The sequence below is a fragment of the Sphaerodactylus townsendi genome, linkage group LG07 (assembly GCF_021028975.2).
Source record: "Sphaerodactylus townsendi isolate TG3544 linkage group LG07, MPM_Stown_v2.3, whole genome shotgun sequence".
Classification (NCBI taxonomy): domain Eukaryota; kingdom Metazoa; phylum Chordata; class Lepidosauria; order Squamata; family Sphaerodactylidae; genus Sphaerodactylus; species Sphaerodactylus townsendi.
Genome location: NC_059431.1, coordinates 112,652,274 through 112,672,886, shown reverse-complemented (window position 1 = coordinate 112,672,886; position 20,613 = coordinate 112,652,274). Strand labels below are relative to the sequence as shown.

Here is a 20,613-nt window from a genome sequence, read left to right as displayed (position 1 = left end):
ACGCTGTCCAAGCAAGCCAGGGGGAGGGCCTTAGAGGGAGCAGAATGTCAGGAGGCCTGTATTTGGGGATTTTGCTTATGCGGCTGTTTCAATGCACAGGGGGAGGTGGAATAGGTTAAATACATTTCTAACTGTCTCTTCACTGTTTCTGTGGACTGTTATGCAGTACCAGGTGGTGTTCAAGGTCACTGCTTGCCCATCTCCTGTTATCTTCCTGACACTTACTTTTAGGTGCGCTTTCCCAGGCTGGGGGGTGCAAGTTGTTTTAATTACTTTGGTTTTGTGCGGGCAATTCTCAGTTCTGGCTTTAGCCAGGGAAGATCCAACACCATTAAAAACTACTGTTCTTCAACAAGAGTTTGTGTGTGTTTTTGGGATTCTGACATTCAGCTCCACAATAGGAAAAATTAAGCAGGAAAATAACTGTGCTGTTGTTTGAGATTCAGCAAGCTGTGAAAGTTTCTACCCTGACTTTGCCAAAAGCAGTGGAGCCACTTTCCATCCAAGAAGCGATTTAGCATTTTCAGTCTAGGCTCCTTAATCACACCTTGAAAATGTTGATTCCTACCAGCTATCTGCCCATGCCGACTGTGACTGCTGGAAGATGTCAGTTGGAAAAGGTACCATGTGACAATCTGAACCGATGCTATAACTGTGTAATGAGTACTTTTGATTGAGCTTTGTTCTTTTAATCCTCACTACCCACTGTTCTCTTGGAAATATTTTTGTACAATTTTAATAATTCACTCTAGTTATATTACAAGGTGTTTTGCCTTCAGGTGGCATCAGTTTAATTCCAGTTCTTAGACTCTGTTACACTAGCTCAGCAGTTAAAACATTTTAAAATGGCAATAGGGAATAAATCGGCTTGGCAGCGAGAGGCAGACTAGTGGTGGGACCTTTACAACAGGGACACTGGAAAATGGCTTGAAACGTTCCACAGAGAATGCAATGGGACCAAATTGAATTCTAAATATTTTTATAAGTTTTTGACAAAAACTTTCATACAGTGAGGCATACACACAGTTCCTAAGAGATATAAAAGGCTGGAAAGATAGGTTTGGATGAAAGATTAGGAAGGAAGCAGCCGGGGTTTATTCGTTACCTAAGTTCAGCTGAGAAGTTCTTGGAGAAGGCAAGGATTCATATGGTCAGCATATGAATCCAAGTGAAGGACGATATCGTGACTCAAAACCAACCAGATGCAAGAGAGGCTCAGGCCAGTAAAGAGCACTGAGCTTGGGGTGCACTGTATTTTTATACTCCATGGTATAGTTATGGGCGGGCACAAGGAATTATCTTCGTGGAGTTTCTGGATTTCCATGGTGGGATTGCTGGGTTGAGCTGATTAATAGCTCATCTATTGATTTCTAAATGTCGGGACAATAGAGCCAATTGTCTTGTGATTGGATCAGGGATAGCCTGGAATGGCTTAAGCAGAGTCCCGTTTAAGATTCTCTGTCCCTTTTAAGATTCTTTTCCAGATTTGGCTGAGGTGTGAGTTGTGAGGGAAGGTGCACTTTGTAAACATTAATGGTCGCTAAAGGCAATCAGATAGAAAATCCTGTGGCAAGGTGTATCCTAGTTCTAGGGTGCTGTGTGGTTTCTGGGCTGTATGGCCGTGTTCTAGCAGCATTCTCACCTGACGTTTTGCCTGCATCTTATCTGTGTTCTTATCTGTATCTGTATCTGCATCTGTATCTTATCCTAGCTCTGTATCTACATCTGTATCCTAGTTCCTTTGAGTTGCAACAACCTTGGCAGGGTGTGCTAATCAAGATACATACCCATGAGGCTTCCTGTCTTCCAGACTGGAGACAGTCTCCAGTCTCTGCTGACTGAAAAAACTCATTCAATGGTTTAATTTTGCTAACAGGCCTTTTTGCACTTGGCCTGTTTTTGCTTTGCTTTGGACACTCTGCTACACACACGCGTGGTTGCTGGCATTTGTCAGTACATATTACAGGACAATCATATTAAATCCATATTTCAATAAGGCAGGGTATGAAGGTTAGGGCAACAAGTACTAGGCTTCATCTACCAGGTTGTTTTGTGAAACTCAAACTACAGGTGGCCTACTGTGCAGAGGTGGCTTCCTTGACTTCAATCCCAGAAAGACTGGAAGCTTGCCAATTGGCTTCTGGCAGTTAGGCCATAAAAAAAGCCCAGTGGCAGCTACTAAGAATGATGTGTGATGACTCACAACCTAGGATTTTGTAATTTTGTCTGATGCTGGTCCTTCCTGAGAATCCCTTAGACTAGGGCTTTTTGATGGCAACAAATCATAATTGGGCCCATGACACAAAAAGTAACTCAGTTACTCACGAGTAAAGGCAGAATCTGGGCCCATAACCTGTTGATGCAGCGGCTTACTCGTGAGTAGACCACCTTGCAGGATGCAATGCAAACAAGAACCGAAAGACACACAGTCACCAGTGCAGTTCTGTTTATTGCTGTCAAAGTGCTCCGCCAGACCACAGGTGTTTCCAGGCACACATCACCCTGTTGTCTGTGCTTACTATATACAATTGAGGTGCCAATCAGGTGCCCATGTCTTATCTGTCTTTGCACACGGTACACAGTTGTGCACACAGCCCTAATTATGCACACAGCACCTGCTGGAAGGAGGGTCCACCTGTCATCTAGATTTTGTCCATCTAAACACATGTTCTGACATCTTCATAGTGATATTTCACTGTTTCCCTCTAAAATATGACTGCCAAGACTGTTTCAACCACCATAAGCACTTCTCACATCTTCCGCGCGCATGTTCTTCCTCCCAAGTATTTCTTCAGTGCTATTTGGACATCCTTGTTCCTCAGACTGTAAACAACAGGATTCAGACACGGGGTCACCACTGTATATGTGACTGAGATAAAAGTGTCCGCATTCAATGTGTACCTGGATTTCGGCCTCAGGTAAATAATAGAAGCACATCCAAAATGCACAACCACCACAATGAGATGGGAGGCGCAAGTTGAAAAGGCTTTGCGCTTCCCTTCTGTGGTGGGGATTTTCAGGATTGTGTTTAAGATTAAAAGATATGACAAAAGAATTAGCATCAATGTGCAAAATATCACCATAAAGCAAATCAGAAAAACGATAGTTTCTCCAAAATAATTTCGGCCACAGGCCAACCCAAGTAATGGTGCCAAATCGCAAAAGAAGTGATGAATTACATTTGGCCCACAAAATGGTAAGTTAACTGTGAAAGTGGTTTCCAGTGTACCAAATATAAAACCTGTTATTACTGCAAAGACAATCAGTTTAGTGCAGAATCTGTGATTCATCAGAATTGCATAATGTAAAGGTTTACAAATGGAAACATAGCGGTCATATCCCATCAATGTAAGAAGTATGCAGTTTACAGCCCCAAAGCCCAGGAACGAGAACATCTGAGTGGCACAGCCAAGAAATGAAATAGATGGATTTTCTTTTAAAAGATTTATAAGCATATTGGGGACAATGCTAAGTGTGTAGCAGACTTCTGAACTGGAGAGAACAGAAAGAAAGAAGTACATGGGGATATGGAGGGCGGATTCAAGCCTAATCGTCGTGACTATAATGATATTTCCAGCCAAAATCGCCAAGTACATGATGGAGAACAGCACAAACAGCGGGACCTTCAAGTATGGGAATTCGGAAAATCCAATCAGGATGAATTCTGTCACCACGCTTTGATTTCCTTGGTCCGTTAACATTGAATCTAGGAAGAGATCATGACACTTTTACAAACTTAATAATAGACTGGGAAAGTATTTTGAGAGAGACGGGCAGTCACAAACTATATTCCAGCTTACTCCAGCGCAGTTTCCAATATCACTAAAAGTGTGTCAAATATACATCCCCGTAATTAAGTCCATGGCAATGTAATCGGAATGTTCTGAGCTCCCTTCTTCAGAAAGGCATTTTTGTGACTGTCAGCAGAGTTGATTGTAGAATCATTAAACGTCCATCTTTTTTTTGTTGACAAATTAAGAAGCCTCCGTTGTTACCCCCTAGATCTTGGATTCTACAGTAAAAAGAACAAAACAAAAGCTGAGCCTTCCCAACCACCTAAAAATAAGTTATTTTAACATTAATGACCCTTCTTCACACATAAAGAAAAATCCAAAAGAGAGAGGGCAGGGAAAATTACCTCTTAAATCTTGAGGAGGAGGAGGAAAGAAACCATTCTGGCCACCCTTAGTTCCTGTGGTCTTCAACATGACTAGGCATAAGCAAAGTATAATTACCACCAATTATTTCATGTCAGCAAAAGTATAACTGTTAAAAATATAAACCCTCCCAAGCCCCTTATAATTAATTGTCAATTTATATAATTAAAATGATTTATAATAAGAGAGCCCTCAAAATACCAGCCACCTATCTCCAACCTCTATTAGAATAGATTCAGTAACAGCAGAATCTGAGGAAGTGGATATAAATCGTACTAACTGGATGCAGCGACTTCATGAAAAAAAGTTTGGAAGAGATTCTTCCATTTAGCTTTAGATATGGGGAAGTGCGACTCTGTCAAAGTTACTGCTTTTTTATTAAACACATAATAAAGATCATCCTAACCATCCTAACGTATATATAAATCCCAGCTGTTACATTCATAATGGAAAGGCAGGGTTGCCAGATTGAGGTTGGAAAATTCCTGCAGATTTGGGGGGAAAGTCTGGGACACGGACCTGAGTGAGGTACAATGCCATATAGTGTACCCTCTAAAGCATCAATTCTAGCCAGGGGAACTGATTTCTGTAGTCATAAGATGAGCTGTGATTCCTTGGGATTCTCCAGGTCCCACCTGGAGGCTGGCATCCCTAATTATAGTCTTCATAAAGCTGGAAAACTCATTTCATCATTAAGTCCTCCAGGAAATATAGTTTTCAGTGTAAACCATTTTTGTGTCATTTCAACCCTATCCTTCCTCCAAATCAGATGGTCAATGGGTATGATGTAAAAAATGCCCTGTGAGCAGGGCCTCCACAAATCCAGACCTAATCCTGCTGTCACATTCTGAAATCCGTGTGGGTTGGTGGTAGGATACTTGATAGAATCAACAAAATTGAAATTGGTCCTTCAACATTGTCGGATCATAATCCTTTAAATTGGGAACTAGATTATAAGAGGTCCTACGGTCCCTGGAAGCTTAAAGACTGGACTCTGGAGAAGGAAGAAATGGTAAAAGAAATTGAAAATGAACTAATGGAATATTTTGAAATAAATATTAACTCAGTGGATAACATCAATATAGTCTGGGATGCAAGCAAAGCCTATATAAGAGGCACATTGATTAAGAAAGAAAATGTTATGAAAAAATGCCAAAACCTCAAAAATGAAACCATACTGAAAACGTTGAAATCCTTAGAATTACAATGACAGAGAAATATTTGCAAATTAAAGAAAAATTTGCAAATTAAAGAAAATATGCTGAGAAAGGAGTTACAACATAAGAGGTGGATAGAAATAACTAACAATTTGATATTTATAAAGCAGAAACAATTTATGCAGGCTAAAAAAAGAACTATAGTCAAGGATTATAAGAAAACTAAACTGCCAAATGAAACAATGACAGACCTAAATATTATTAAATCAGAACTAGTAAAATATTATGTTGAATTATAGAAAAAAGGAAATAACTCCTACTCAAGAGATAAATCAATACCTGGAAGATGGGAAAATAAAAATGCTCACAGAAAAGCAAAGAAATCTTTTAAATAGCCCAATATCCACAGAGGAAATCCAAACTGCAATAAAGAGTTCAAAAAAAGATACCACACCAGGACCAGACGGCTTATCAAACCACTATTATAAAAAATCCATGGAAGTACTAAACCCACATTTAGAACAGATTTTTAATAACATAATGTCAAAGGGTGAGATACCCAAATCATGAAAAGACACCTAAATTTCATTAATACACAAAGGGTCCATCTCAAATCCACAATCGGGTGATTTTCGCCCGATATCTTTATTAAACAACGATTATAAACTATTTACTTCCATTTATCTAAAAGTGCTTTTTTTAGGGCTCAGTGGGGCTCCCGGGGTGTTCATGAATGTCCTCAATGAGGCCCTACACGACTTACTATTCAAAGGGGTTGTGGTTTACTTGGACGATGTCCTAATCTATTCAGATGACATTCCTTCGCACATTGCCTTGGTGCGTAAGGTCCTCCGCCGTCTCATTGACCAGGAACTTTATGCCAAACTTTCCAAGTGCGAGTTCCACAAGGAACGGGTCAACTTCCTGGGGTATCGGATTTTGAGTCGCGGGGGTTAAGATGGAGCTGAGTAAGGTTCAGGCGGTGGTCGACTAGCCGGTCCCACGCACGCGCAGGCATCTGCAATCTTTCCTAGGTTTCGCTAACTTCTACAGGGACTTCATTCCGGAATTTGCCTCTATTGCACTCCCACTCACTGATCTCCTCCACACCAAAGGGGCGGGCCTGGGAGGGGGGTGACTGGGGGCGCCCATCGTCTGGTCTGGTGACTGCCAGGATGCATTTCAGACCCTGAAGAGTGCCTTCACCTCCAAACCGGTTTTAGTGCACGCTGATCCAAGCAAACCGTTCATTGTCCACGTCGACGCCTCGGAGGTGGCATTAGGAGTGAGACTGCTTCAGAGGGGCGAGGATTGGAAACTCCACGTGGAGCTGAACTGGAAAGAGGGGGACAAGGAAACAAGTGCCATCTGACGCGCTCTCGCTACCTGGCGTCACTGGTTGGAGGGGACCCAACACCCGTTCAAGGTTTGGACCGAATACAGGAACTTGGCATTCCTTAAGTCCCCCAGTTGGCTCTCTACCAAGCAGCTTCGTTGGGCCGATTTCTTCACCAGGTTCAACTTCACACTCAAATTTTTCCTGGCGAAAAGCAACCCATTGGCCGATACTCTCCCCCATCTCCCCGACTCTTCCCCGGCAGAGGTTTGACCCGTGGGCACTGTGTTCTCCCCCTCCCAACTCAGCCTCCAGGCAGTTACTAGGGCTCACGCCAAGCAGCAGAGGGTTGGGATGGATGTCTCCCCACCCCTTCCACTGTCCCTGGAAACTGAGCTTCATTCCCACTCGAGCTCCATCCCGGACTCTGGTGGTTTGACCAAACAGGGGGGCCTTTGGTGGAGGGGCAACAAGGTTTATGTCCCAAGGGTCCTACATGGCAAAATCCTGGCGGACTGCCATGATGCCAAGTGGACAGGCCATGGGGTTTTGTCAAAACACTGCACCTAACTAGGAGGCAGTTCTGGTGGCCCTCCCTCCATAGAGATGTGGCCAATTATGTTGCAGGGTGTCCGATTTGTGTGACAGCGAAGAACAGCACAGGTAAGCATCCTGGTTTATTGCAGTCACTGCCCAACCCCGAAGCCCCGTGGCACTGCATCTCCATGATCTCCTGGTTAGTGGTGGTAAACCGGTCGTATGGGTGGTGGTGGACCTCTTCTCAAAACAGGCCCACTTTCATCCCTTGAAAGGGGCTCCCCTCAGCCCAAAAGCTGGCCCGCCTATTCCTGACCCCCATCTACAGACTTCACAGGGGCCCCCACAAAATCATTTCTGACTGTGGTCCCAAATTTGTTTCCCGCATTTGGCGTGATTTTATGGGACTCTAGGGGGTGGAGCTGGGACTTTCATTGGCCTATCACGCAGCAACAGATGGCCAAACTGAACGGCTCAATGGTATCCTTGAGCAGTACCTCCGCTGCTACGTCAACCAACATAACGACTGTTGGGCGGCCCACCTCCCATTTGCCGAGTATGCATACAACAACGCCATGCTCTCCAGTATGGGCTTGAGCTCTTTCAGAGTAATCTACAGACATGACAATGCCCCTTCTCCTTTGGAGGGGGAGCCACTGGACGGACTGGTGGACCTGGGTGAGTGAATCACTTCCCTGCGCGCCTCTTGGAGTGCTTCCCAGGAATCTCTGACCAAGGCTAAAGCAGACTATAAACATTATGCCGATCGCAAATGCAGACCAGTGGACTACAAGGTTGGCGATCAGGCTTACCTCTCTACAAAAATCCTGTGGGTCCTCCCCAGGATGCGCAAGTTGGGGGCCCGGTTCATTGGCCCTTTTTGTGTTTCTCAAGTGATCAACCCGGTCGTGGTCAAGCTCAAGATTCCAAAGGCCCGTGTCCACCATGTGTTCCACATCTGTCTCCTGAAGAATGCTGCCCCCAGCGATGCCAGGAATCTGGACGCCCCACCACCTGAAGTGTTTGTGGTCAACAGGGAAATACACCAAGAAGTTGCTGCCATTGTGGACCCTCGTTTGCATAGGGGGACTCTACAATATCTGGTGGAGTGGAATGATCTCCCCCCAGGTTTAACAAATGGGTGGTGGTCCAGCACATCACTGCTCCACGTCTTATCTGGGCTTTCCACCAGACTTATCCAAACAAACCGGGTGGGAGGGGGCCTTTAGGGGAGTGGGATGTCAGGACCTAGTTTCACTTCCTGGAATTCCCTGTAGGTGTCTAGGTGTATATTTCAGTTTCAGTTTCATTTCCCCCGAATCCCCTGATTCCTGCCACTCGGGGGACAGCCCACAATACACCCTACATATACTGGAACTAAGGGCACGAAACCTCAGTTCCAGTACCATGTAGCTAGGGCGACATTCGTCAATAAAGTTCATTCCTTTTTCATAAAGTCGACTTTATCTGTGTTCAGCCTTACATGGTTCTTCCTGAGAATCCCTTAGCCTAGGGGGTTTTGACGGCAACAAATCATAATTGGGCTCATGACTTTTCTCATAGTGATATTTCACTGTTTCCCTCTAAAGTATGACTAATGACAAGACTATTTCAAACACCATAAGCACTTCTCACACCTTCCGCATGCATGTTCTTCCTCCCCAGTATTTCTTGAGTGCTATTTGGACATCCTTATTTCTCAGACTGTAAACAACAGGATTCAGACATGGGGTCACCAGTGTGTATGTGACCGAGATAAAAGTGTCCTCGTTCAACGTGTACCTGGATTGCGGTCTCAGGTAAATAACAGAAGCACATCCAAAATGTAAAACCACCACAATAAGATGGGAAGCACAAGTAGAAAAGGCTTTGCGCTTCCCATCTGTGGTGGGAATTTTCAGGATTGTGTTTAAGATTAAAAGATATGACAGAAGAATTAGCAGGAATGAGCAAAATATCACCATAAAGCAAATCAGAAAAATGAGAATTTCTCCGACATGAACTTGTGGGGATGGGATCTTATGAGCCAGGTCAAAACAACCTTAATCTGGGATGGATAACCCACCGCCCTTCCTCTCACATGGCTCACTGAGACTCCTGTATGGGTAGAGCAATGGCTGCTGCCCAGAGAAAAAACTGACCACCATGCATCAACTGGTAGAGGAATAGCTTGCAGCTGGCCACATAGAAATCTCTACCTCCCCATGGAACACACCAGTTTTTGTGATCAAGAAAAAGAGTGGTCACTGGTGACTTCGCCAGGACTTGAGAGCAGTAAATGCGTGCATTCAGCCCATAGGCCCCCTGCAGTGTCGTCTTCCCACCCAAATCTGATCCCCGCAGAATATCAGGTCTTAGTGGTAGATCTTAAAAGTGAACTCTATTTTGAACAACCAAAGGTGGGAGGACCAGCTGGCTGACTGGTCCCCCCTGGGAGAATTTGAGCTGAAACTAAATGGCTTTGAACAAAAAGCTGGGTCCCAAGTCTATTGGGGACCCTGGGTTGGGAGAGATGCCCAGTGCACAGCTCTATCAGTGCCATGTTCAGACCATGGGCGTCTGGCTGGGGCCACCCCTTAAGGAGCGGTCTCAGGCTGAAGGCATCCTGGAGCAGATCTCTCTGGAGGATCCAGTCCATTAGCCCGCCGCTTGAGCCCCCGCCAGTGCCGGAACGAGCAGAAGACTCGGATGACATGGGTGGACGTCAAGGCCATGACCAGCCAAGCTCTGAAGCTGCTGCAACAACGTGGCCACCCCAAAACACCCGAGGATCTCTGCGCTGCAATCTTTGCGGTTATCACTGCCAATTCCACAGTCACCATCATCTGCTTGCTTTGCTGCCTGCTGCCTGTGACAATCGGTAACCTCCTTTTGGATCTTCATCATGCAAATATCTGGGAGCAGCTTGTCGCCGCTGCCAACGTCTCTTCCTTCTGTTTGGGCTAGTATCTGGGGGTGGGAAGTTTGCTGAGCTCCTGCTTGCTTCCTGTCTGCAAAGCCCCTGGAGATTTCTTGGAAGGCTCTGGCCTGAGCTCCTTCATGAATGCCTCATCTATCTGGTATTCAATGAGCGCTGACTGGGGACCTGTTGTGAAAACCCTCCCCCTCGGCGCTCTCTCCCTCCTCACCAGGAATGTTGCCAACCATGAGTCCAACACGTGTGCCCGCATCATCGCCCCTGCAGGAGCACAGGCTGGCCCAGGCCCTGATACTGGCTCGGCCAATTGGAACTGCACAAACATGGAAGACATCTTGTTTGTTTATGGGAACTTTTTTTTACCCCAAGGTTGGTTTTGGACTTGCGGGGAAAGAACATTCAATTATATCCCCGCCAATCTTTCTGCCGGGACTCTGTTGCCTCAGCTGCCTCACCATCATCCTGCCCCATGCTCCACCCGCGGAGCCCAAGCGCTGCTGCCGCTCCTCCCTTCCCCTTGATCCGACTTGCTGGAGCGACGTGGCGGCCCTTTCCGAGGCAGAGTATGTCTCCCTCGCGGCTTCCCTTGTGGGAGTCCCCGGACTTGCCTCCTACAATGCTAAGACAATTTGTTGCTTGGCTTGCGCCCTCGCTATGTCCAACAACTCCACCTCAACTGCTCTGGATACCCTGGCCTCCGAGCAGCAGGAACTTCGCCAGGCGACCTTGGACAATTGTGCCGCTATTGATTATTTGTTATTGCTGCATCATCAAGGATATGAGAATGTGCATAATATGTGTTGTTTTAATCTTTGTGATAATTCCCATTGGATTCATACTAAGGTACGTGATTTGCAAAATATTGTGTCCAATCTGAAGTACTATGTATTGCCCCACTGGTGGTCAGGTATTTGGAGTTGGTTGCCTGGTGGGTGGTGGAAAACCATCATTCAGTTCTTCATTGGAATAATTGTATGCCTAATCGTTGGAACCTGTACCCTTCAATGTGTTTCTAATCTTGCTTGTGATGTATGTAAAAAGCCATTTGATTTTCCTCTGCGAAGGAACCAAGTGTTCATGCTGTGCAAACAACTCAACCAGTTTGATAAGATCCCAAGGGAAGCAAACGCTCCTCCAAATTACTAGCCGATTCAGTCCTTCCCTTTAAATTGTTAGAAATGGGGAGATGTAGGGGTGTGTCAGCGAACCCAGTAGAGCCTCAGAAAGTGCACAGGAATGCCTCCACCATCTGTCCCCTCCTGGGCTCACACACACACGCACATCACGAGATCCCCATGACTCACGGGTCACAAGATGCCCAGATGTGGATTTGACCCAGACAGACACGTTTCTTCCCGAACGTATGCAGCCCCTGCGGGCCTATGAATTGCGCAACTTTCTCCCACTCTCCCACCTTCCCCAAACCCTTAATAACAGTGCCAGGGACCCCAGTTCAGCAGAACTTGCCAGATCAACTTGCCGCTGGCTTCTCTCCACCAGTTGCTGATATCGCAGCGTCTCATCTCTTCATTGCATCGTTGTAATGACTTCAAAATTGCTCTATAAAGTAACTGTCATGTAACAGTTCAGGCTTCAGCTCCACAATAGGAAAATTTAAGCGGGAAAATTACTGTGCTGTTGTTTGAGATTCAGCAAGCTGTGAAAGGACTCAGTTTCTACCCTGACTTGAAGGCCAAGAACAGTGGAGCCACTGTCCATCCAAGAAGCAAAGATTAAATCATGAACTTGGACACCAGAGAGAACTGGGAAGGTTTAGCTGGAGATAAGCCCCCTGCACACTGTCTCACTCTGACTTCCTGCCCCAGGTCTAATGGTTACTAATGGGGCTACATTGTTAAGCAACCTCATCAGCCATGGTTCTGCTTGGTCAAATGAACTCAGGCAACTCAGACGCTTACCCATAAGGTTTATCATTTTCAGTCCAGGCTACTTAATCACACCTTGAAAATGTTGATTCCTACCAGCTGTCTGTCCATGCTTACTCTTGCGTGAGAGTAGACTGTGACTGCTGGAAGATATCAGTTGGAAAGGGTACCATGTGACAATCTGAACCGATGCTATAACTGTGTAATGAGTCCTTTTGATTGAGCTTTGTTCGTTTAATCCTTACTACTCACTGTTCTCTTGGAAATATTTTTGCACAATTTTAATAATTCACTCTAGTTATATTACAAGGTGTTTTACCTTCAGGCGGCTTCAGTTTAATTCCAATACTAGCGGTGGGACATTTACAACAGCTACACTGGAAAATGGCTTGAAACATTCCACAGGGAATGCAATGGGACCAAATTGAATTTTAAATATTTTTATAAGTTTTTGACAAAAACTTTCATACAGTGAGGCATAGAGAAGCTTACATACAGTTCGTAAGAGATATAAAAGGGTGGAAAGATAGGTTTGGATGAAAGATTAGGAAGGGAGCAGTTGGGGTTTACACGTTACCTAAGTTCAGCTGAGAAGTTCTTGGAGAAGGCAAGCATTCATATGGGCAGCATGTGAATCCAAGTGAAGGACAATATCATGACTCAAAACCAACCAGACGAAAGAGAGGTTCAGGTCAGCAAAGAGCACTGAGCTTGGGGTACACTGTATTTTTATACCCCATGGTATACCCCATGGTATAGTTTGGGGTGGGCATAAAGAATTATCTTCCTGGAGTTTCTGGTTTTCCATGGTGGGATTGCTGGGTTGAGCTGATTAATAGCTCATCTATTGATTTCTAAATGTCGGTACAATAGAGCCAATTGTGATTGGATCAGGGATAGGCTGGAATGGCTTAAGCAGAGTCCCTTTTAAGATTCTCTGTCCCTTTTAAGATTCTCTTTCCAGGTATGTCATGCAGATTTGGCTGAGGCGTGAGTTGTCAGTGTAGGTGAACCTTGTAAACGTTAATGGTTGCAAAAGGCAATCAGATAGAAAATCTTGTGGTAAGGTGTATCCTAGTTCTTCGGTGCTGTGTGGTTTCCGGGTTGTATGGCCGTGTTCTAGCAGCATTCTCTCCTGATGTTTTGCCTGCATCTTATCTGTATTCTTATCTGTATCTGCATCTGTATCTTATCCTAGTTCTGTATCTGCATGTGTATCCTAGTTCCTTTGTGTTGCAACAACCTTGGCAGGGTGTGCTAATCAAGATACAAGCCCATGAGGCTTCAAGTCTTCCAGACTGGAGACAGCCTCCAGCCTCTGCTGACTGGAATAACTCATTCAATGGTTTAATTTTGCTAACAGGCCTTTTTGCACTTGGCCTGTTTTTGCTTGGCTTTGGACACTCTGCTACACACACACGTGGTTGCTGGCATTTGTCAGTGCATATTACAGGACAATCATATTAAATTACACATTACAGGAAAATCATATTAAATCCACATTTCAATAAGGCAGGTATGAAGGGTAGGGCAATAAGTACTAGGCTTCACCTACCAGGTTGTTTTGTGAAACTCACACTACAGGTGGGCTACTGTGCAGAGGTGGCTTCCTTGACTTCAATGCCAGAAAGACTGGAAGCTTGCCAATTGGCTTCTGGCTGTTAGGCCATGAAAAACACCCAGTGGCAGCTACTAAGACTGATGGGTGATGACTCACACCCTAGGATTTTGTAATTTTGTCTGTTGCTGGTCCTTCCTGAGAATCTCTCAGGCTCATTCCGCACACGCAGAATAATGCACTTTCAAGCTGCTTTCAGGGCTCTTTGAAGCTGTGCGGAATGGCAAAAACAGTTGTGAAAGCAGCTTGAAAGTGCATTATTTTGCATGTGCGGAATGAGCCTTAGACTAGGGGGGTTTGACGGCAACAAATCATAATTGGGCCCATGATTTTTCTTCATAGTGATATTTCACTGTTTCCCTATAAAGTATGACTTAGGACAAGACTATTTCAACCACCATAATCACTTCTCACACCTTCTGCATGCATGTTCTTCCTCCCAGGTATTTCTTGAGTGCTATTTGGACATCCTTGTTCCTCAGACTGTAAACAACAGGATTCAGCAACGGGGTCACCATTGTGTATGTGACCGAGATAAAAGTGTCCTCGTTCAAAGTGTACCTGGATTGTGGCCTCAGGTAAATAACAGAAGCACATCCAAAATGCACAACCACCACAATGATATGGGAGGCGCAAGTTGAAAAGGCTTTGCGCTTCCCATCTGTGGTGGGGATTTTCAGGATTGTGTTTAAGATTAAAAGATATGACAGAAGAATCAGCAGGAATGAGCAAAATATCACCAGAATGCAAAGCAGAAAAATGATAATTTCTCCGAAATAATTTCGGCCACAGGCCAACTCAAGTAATGGTGCCAAATCACAAAAGAAGTGATGAATATTATTTCGCCCACAGAATGGCAAGGTAAATATGAAATAGGTGTCCAGTGTAGAAAATAAAAAAACACTAGTTGCTGCAAAGACAACCAGTTTAGTGCAGAATCTCTGATTCATCAGAACTGCATAATGTAAAGGTTTACAAATTGAAACATAGCGGTCATATCCCATCAATGTAAGAAGCATGCAGTTTGTACTCCCAAAGCCCAAGAACAAGAACATCTGAGTGGCACAGCCAAGAAATGAAATCGATGGCTTTTCTTTTAAAAGATTTACAAGCATATTGGGGATAATGGTAAGTGTGTAGCAGACCTCTGAACTGGAGAGAACGGAAAGAAAGAAGTACATGGGGATATGGAGGGCGGATTCAAGCCTTATCGTCGTGACTATAATGATATTTCCAGCCAAAATCGCCAAGTACATGATGGAGAACAGCACAAACAGGGGGACCTGCAAGTCTGGGAAGCCGGAAAATCCAATCAGGATGAATTCTGTCACCACGCTTTGATTTCCGTGGTCCGTTAACATTGAATCTAGGAAGAGATCATGACACTCTTACAAACCAATCAACTGGGAAAGTATTTTGGAGAGACGGCAGTCACAAACTATATGCCGGCTACTCTGTGCGCAAAGCCTAGAACATAAGAACATAAGAACATAAGAAGAAGCCAGCTGGATCAGACAAGAGTCCATCTAGTCCAGCTCTCTGCTACTTGCAGTGGCCCACCAGGTGCCTTTGGGAGCTCACATGCAGGAGGTGAAAGCAATGGCCTTCTGCGGCTGTTGCTCCCGAGCACCTGGACTGTTAAGGCATTTGCAATCTCAGATCAAAGAGGATCAAGATTGGTAGCCATAAATCGACTTCTCCTCCATAAATCTGTCCAAGCCCCTTTTAAAGCTATCCAGGTTAGTGGCCATCACCACCTCCTGTGGCAGCATATTCCAAACACCAATCACACGTTGCGTGAAGAAGTGTTTCCTTTTATTAGTCTTAATTCTTCCCCCCAGCATTTTCAAGGTATGCCCCCTGGTTCTAGTATTGTGAGAAAAAGAGAAAAATGTCTCTCTGTCAACATTTTCTACCCCATGCATAATTTTATAGACTTCAATCATATCCCTTCTCAGACGTCTCCTCTCCAAACTAAAGAGTCCCAAACGCTGCAGCCTCTCCTCATAAGGAAGGGGCTCCAGTCCCTCAATCATCCTCATTGCCCTTCTCTGCACTTTTTCTATCTCTTCAATATCCTTTTTGAGATTTGGCGATCAGAACTGAACACAGTACTCCAAGTGGGCATGACAATCTTTGCAGTTTTATTCTCAATTGCTTTCCTAATTATCCCCAGCATAGAGTTTGCCTGTTTCACAGCTGCCATGCATTGAGTTGACATTCCCATGGTACTATCAACTAAGACGCCCAAATCCCTTTCCTGGTCTGTGACTGATAGCACTGACCCCTGTAGCATGTATGTGAAGTTTGGATTTTTTGCCCCTATGTGCATCACTTTGCATTTTGCTACATTGAACTGCATTTGCCATTTCTCACCGAATTTATCAAGGTCCGCTTGGAGCTCTTCGCAATCCTTTGTGGTTCTCACCACACTACATAATTTGGTATCATCTGCAAACTTGGCCACCACGCTGCCCACCCCTACTTCCACATACTAAAAGTGTGTCAAATATACATCCTTAACAGTCCATGGCAATGTACCGGAATGTTCTGAGCTCCTCTTCTCAGAAAGGCATTTTTGTGACTGTCAGCAGAGTTGATTGTATAATCATTAAACGTCCATCTTTTTTGTTGACAAATTAAGAAGCTTGTTGCTTGTACTCTGATCTTGATTCTACAGTAAAAGAACAAAAACAAAAAGCTGAGCCTTCCCCAACCACCTAAAAATAAGTTATTTTAACATTAATGACCCTTCTTCACACATAGAAAAAATCCAAAAGAGAGGAGGGCAGGAAAATTACCTCTTAAATCTTGAGGAGGAGGAGGAAAGAAACCATTCTGGCCACCCTTAGTTCCTGTGCTCTAACACCTGGCTAGGCATAAGCAAAAGTATAATTATTAAAAGTAATTATTTACAAATAAGCAAAAGTATCATTGTTAAAAAATATAAACCCTCCCAAGCCTCTTATAATTAATTGTACATTTATATAATTATAATGATTTATAATAAGAGAGCCATCAAAATACCCAACACCTATCTCCAGCCTCTATTGGAATAGATTCAGTAACAGCAGAATCTGAGGGAGTGGATATAAATCATACTAACTGGATGCAGCTACTTCGCACAAAAAAAGTTTTGAAGAGATTCTTCCATTTTGCTTTACATATGGGGAACTGCAAATCTGTTAAAGCAGTTACTGCTTTTTTATTACACACTAAATAAAGATCATCCTAACCATCCTAAGGCAAAGAAAAATCCAAGCTGTTACATTCATAATATTAAATAAACAACCAAACATCCCAACATGTTCAAGTCAGGTCTTCCGTTATAAGCTTACCAGGTCTCTCCTGGTCAATGGTAGGGAATGGGGTCGGGCAGGGTTGCCAGACTGAGGTTGGGAAATTCCTGTAAATTTGGGGGGAAAGCCTGGGACACGGACCTGAGCGAGGTGCAATGTCATACAGTGTACCCTCTGAAGCATCCATTTTCTAAAGGGGAACTGATCTCTGTATTCTGACGATGAGCTGTGATTCTTGGGGATCCCCTGGACCTACCTGGAGGTTGGCATCCCTAATTATAGTTCGCTCATGAGCAGCTACAACCTGGGATATTTGAAAAAACTTGCTAGTCGAGCGATTGAAAAAAAACGGTTTGGGGAAAATAACACGGGGCAGATTCATAGTAGGGGCAGTTTCTGTGCAAAGTTCCCCTCCAAAACGAGTTTTTTAGCATCCTACCCCCATGTTCATTGGCCCATGTGGAACAGGCCTGAGAGCTCCTTTGTGGAACAGGCCTTAGAGTTCCTTTGTTTGCTAATTGGTATTTCTTAGTTAATCCCAAAAGCTGGTTTTGAGCGGATAACCTCATGGTCATGTACAAATATAAAGCCAGCAACTCAGATGAAGAAGAAGAAGAAGAAGAAGAAGAAGAAGAAGAAGAAGAAGAAGAAGAAGAAGAAGAAGAAGAAGAAGAAGAAGAAGAAGAAGAAGAAGAAGAGGAGGAGGAGGAGGAGGAGGAGGAGGAGGAGGAGGAGGAGGAGGAGTTTGGATTTATATCCCCCTTTACTCTCCTGTAAGGAGACACAAAAGGGGTTTACGATCTCCTTTCCCTTCCCCCCCCCACAACAAACACCCTCCAAGGTGGTAGGGCTGAGAGAACTCCAAAAAGCTATCACTAGCCCAAGGTCACCCAGCTGGCATGTGTTGATGTGCACAGGATCATCTATTTTTCCAGATAAGCCTCCACAACTCAAGTGACAGAGTGAGGAACCAAACCTGGTTCTTCAGTTTAGAGTGTACCTGCTCTTAACCACTATTCCACTGCAGCTCCTGTAGATACCTTCTGGAGAGACGGGAGAGACCTTCTACAAATAACATAATTTCCAGTGAGTGAACCTTTGAGGTTGGAAGCTGAAAGAAACTGGAACCACTAGTGGATGTGTAGTAGTGTTTTTCTGCACGCACCAAACTGTTCCTGCTGCTTCAACTCAACAAGGTTATATAATTATGAGACTTTGAAGAATGTAACTCAACAAGGGAGTCACATTCTTCAAAGTCTCATAGTTATATAATTCAGATGCACAGACACTTTACCTAGGAAATCTCCTCCCGTTGAAGAGGCATCAGTGGAACATTCTGGACTGTGCACCAGAGATCTGCCTAACAAAGCAGCAGTTGCCCAAAGCACCCTGAATCAGCCTACAAATCGGTCCACTGATCTATTGACTGTTGTCTATCCCAAAGTGTGACAGCATTTCTCCCGTCAATTGCGGAGGTCTTTCTGAGGCCTGCTGTTTGAGATCCTTCTTAACTGATGGCTTGTGAAATAGGACCAGAAACCTTCTAAATGGAAATATATTTTTCAGCCACTGAGGTTCAAACAATTTACAGCTTGTGGGCTATATATTAAAACTGACACTACATTCATGCATCAAGAAGGAATCCAAAAACAGAGTACTTACATTGAGGTGAACCATAGGATTTCATTCCAAATGAAAGCAATTTGCTACAATATTTTTAAATACATATTTATGGCTTGTATATGGCAAGAAGCATTATCAGCAAATTTCTAAACCCCAGAGGATATTGTCTCTCCAGTATTTCGTTGTTGACGAGAGTTGGCAAAATATGGGTAACAAGTTCCTTGAGGAATCAGGGAAATTAGTCCCCAGCCAGATAGCTCATTAAAAAGAAAAAAGGAAACTTAAATGTTGTCAGAATTGGCAGGATGAGCTGAGTACAACTATGTACTTCTGACAAAAAATATTTTATGGATAGAAAAAATAGAAGATATTAAGAAGATATGGACAGTGTATAAAGAATGGATGGAAGATGCCGGATTTAACGAAGAGCCATGGAATAAGAGAATAAGAAGAATGAACCTCCTGCTGCTTGCATGAAAAAATTAACAAGAAGAAGGGGGGGAGGGGGGCGAAAATGGAAAAAATGTATAGATGAAAAAAAATACTAAATGTAACAAATGTATAAATACTCTATACAATAAAAATCTATATAAAAAAAACTATGTACTTCTGGGGCTGAAAATGCACCCAGGATCGGAGCCTGTGGAGCAACCATCCTGGGGCAACCTTCAGTAAATGGAGGCAGGGAAAATCCCTGCAATGGCAGACAAAGTGTCAGGCACAAGCAGAGGGTGAAACTGACCAGCCAGCTAAACAGTCAGGAAAAGTAGGCTGTCTCCTGAGTTCCTGCACAGCCAGGCACGAGACATCATTCAGTAGCTTAAGGGGGGGGGGGGGGGGGGGGTACTTCAAAGCATTTTTGAAAAAACATGTCTTGAGCTGAAATAAAGCGTCCTGAGAATGTCTTAGGGGGAAAACTATGCAGAGTTCCTCTCCAAGACACCTTTTATTAACATCCTCAGGACGTCTTAGTTGTGCTGTGAAGAATGTACCATTGTTCTACAGAAAAAAAACATGAACAGAAATACACATGAAATTGCTGGATTAGAACTCATCAAGAGATTTGGTGGTTCTGCTTTAAACGTAAACTTGGAATTCCTCCCTCAATATAATGTCTAACCATCTCAAGAGGAAACTTCTGATGAATTATTTGCAGCAGAGAAATTCTCTGATGTCCACTATGAACTATTTACAGTAGAGAAATTCTCTGATGTCCACTACCTTAACTGGACCTATCAAAGGTTAGACAGTATATGCACACATATTGGATGTCTTATTGCTGAGATTTGAAAAAAACAAAGTGCTTTTTTTTCTTCGGCACTTCACAGTTACAATTTTAGTTACTAGACGAGCATTGACAATCCAGTTTGTTTTCTTGCTTTAACTGAACAGAATATCAGATTTTTTTAAAAAAAAATGATTTGTGGATATTAGAAAAGAATATTTTAATAATTAATGGGCAGATAGAGTTTTGAAAGGGTCTATATTAATGTAAGAAATTGCTCTATAAAGTAACTGTCATGTAAAAGTTCAGGCTTCAGCTCCACAATAGGAATATTTAAGCGGGGAAATAACTGTGCTGTTGTTTGAGATTCAGCAAGCTGTGAAAGGACTCAGTTTCTACCCTTACTTGAAAGCCAAGAACAGTGGAGCCACTTTCTATCCAAGAAGCAAAGATTAAATCATGAACTTGGACACCAGAGAGAACTGGGACGGTTTAGCTGGAGATAAGCCCCCTGCACATTGTCTCACTCTGACTCCTTGCCCCAAGTCTAATGGTTACAAATGGGACTACACTATTAATTGACATCATCAGCCATGGTTCTGCTTGGTCAAATGAACTCAGGTAACTCAGACCTCTCCCATAAGGTTTAACATTTTCAGTCTAGGCTCCTTAATCTGACCTTGAAATTTTTGATCCCTACCAGCTGTCTGTCCATGCTGACTCTTCTGAAAGAGTAGACTGTGACTGCTGGAAGACATCAGTTGGAAAGGGTACCATGTGACAGTCTGAACCGATGCTATAACTGTGTAATGAGTCCTTTTGATTGAGCTTTGTTCGTTTAATCCTCACTACTCACTA

At 43.8% G+C, this 20,613-nt stretch overlaps 3 protein-coding genes across 3 annotated transcripts in view; all 3 read right to left on the bottom strand.

Moving 5' to 3' along the window:
• Positions 1-20,613, bottom strand: part of LOC125437067 (vomeronasal type-2 receptor 26-like) — a 464,990-nt gene that overhangs the window by 381,924 nt on the left and 62,453 nt on the right. The window lies entirely within an intron of this gene.
• On the bottom strand, positions 2,602-16,218 carry LOC125436269 (olfactory receptor 10K2-like). Its single transcript, XM_048503130.1, has 2 exons — positions 16,150-16,218; positions 2,602-3,706 (listed from the first exon to the last, which is right to left on the bottom strand). The coding sequence occupies exon 2, from the start codon at positions 3,699-3,701 to the stop codon at positions 2,751-2,753; it is 951 nt and encodes a 316-aa protein (XP_048359087.1). The 5' UTR covers positions 3,702-3,706; positions 16,150-16,218; the 3' UTR covers positions 2,602-2,750.
• LOC125436270 (olfactory receptor 10R2-like) lies at positions 13,906-18,593 on the bottom strand. Its single transcript, XM_048503131.1, has 3 exons — positions 18,570-18,593; positions 16,150-16,328; positions 13,906-14,974 (listed from the first exon to the last, which is right to left on the bottom strand). The coding sequence occupies exon 3, from the start codon at positions 14,967-14,969 to the stop codon at positions 14,019-14,021; it is 951 nt and encodes a 316-aa protein (XP_048359088.1). The 5' UTR covers positions 14,970-14,974; positions 16,150-16,328; positions 18,570-18,593; the 3' UTR covers positions 13,906-14,018.

Bases quoted from the DNA above. Each gene is read 5' to 3' on its own strand.
- LOC125436269 (XM_048503130.1), bottom strand. From the start codon at position 3,701: ATGTTAACGGACCAAGGAAATCAAAGCGTGGTGACAGAATTCATCCTG.
- LOC125436270 (XM_048503131.1), bottom strand. From the start codon at position 14,969: ATGTTAACGGACCACGGAAATCAAAGCGTGGTGACAGAATTCATCCTG.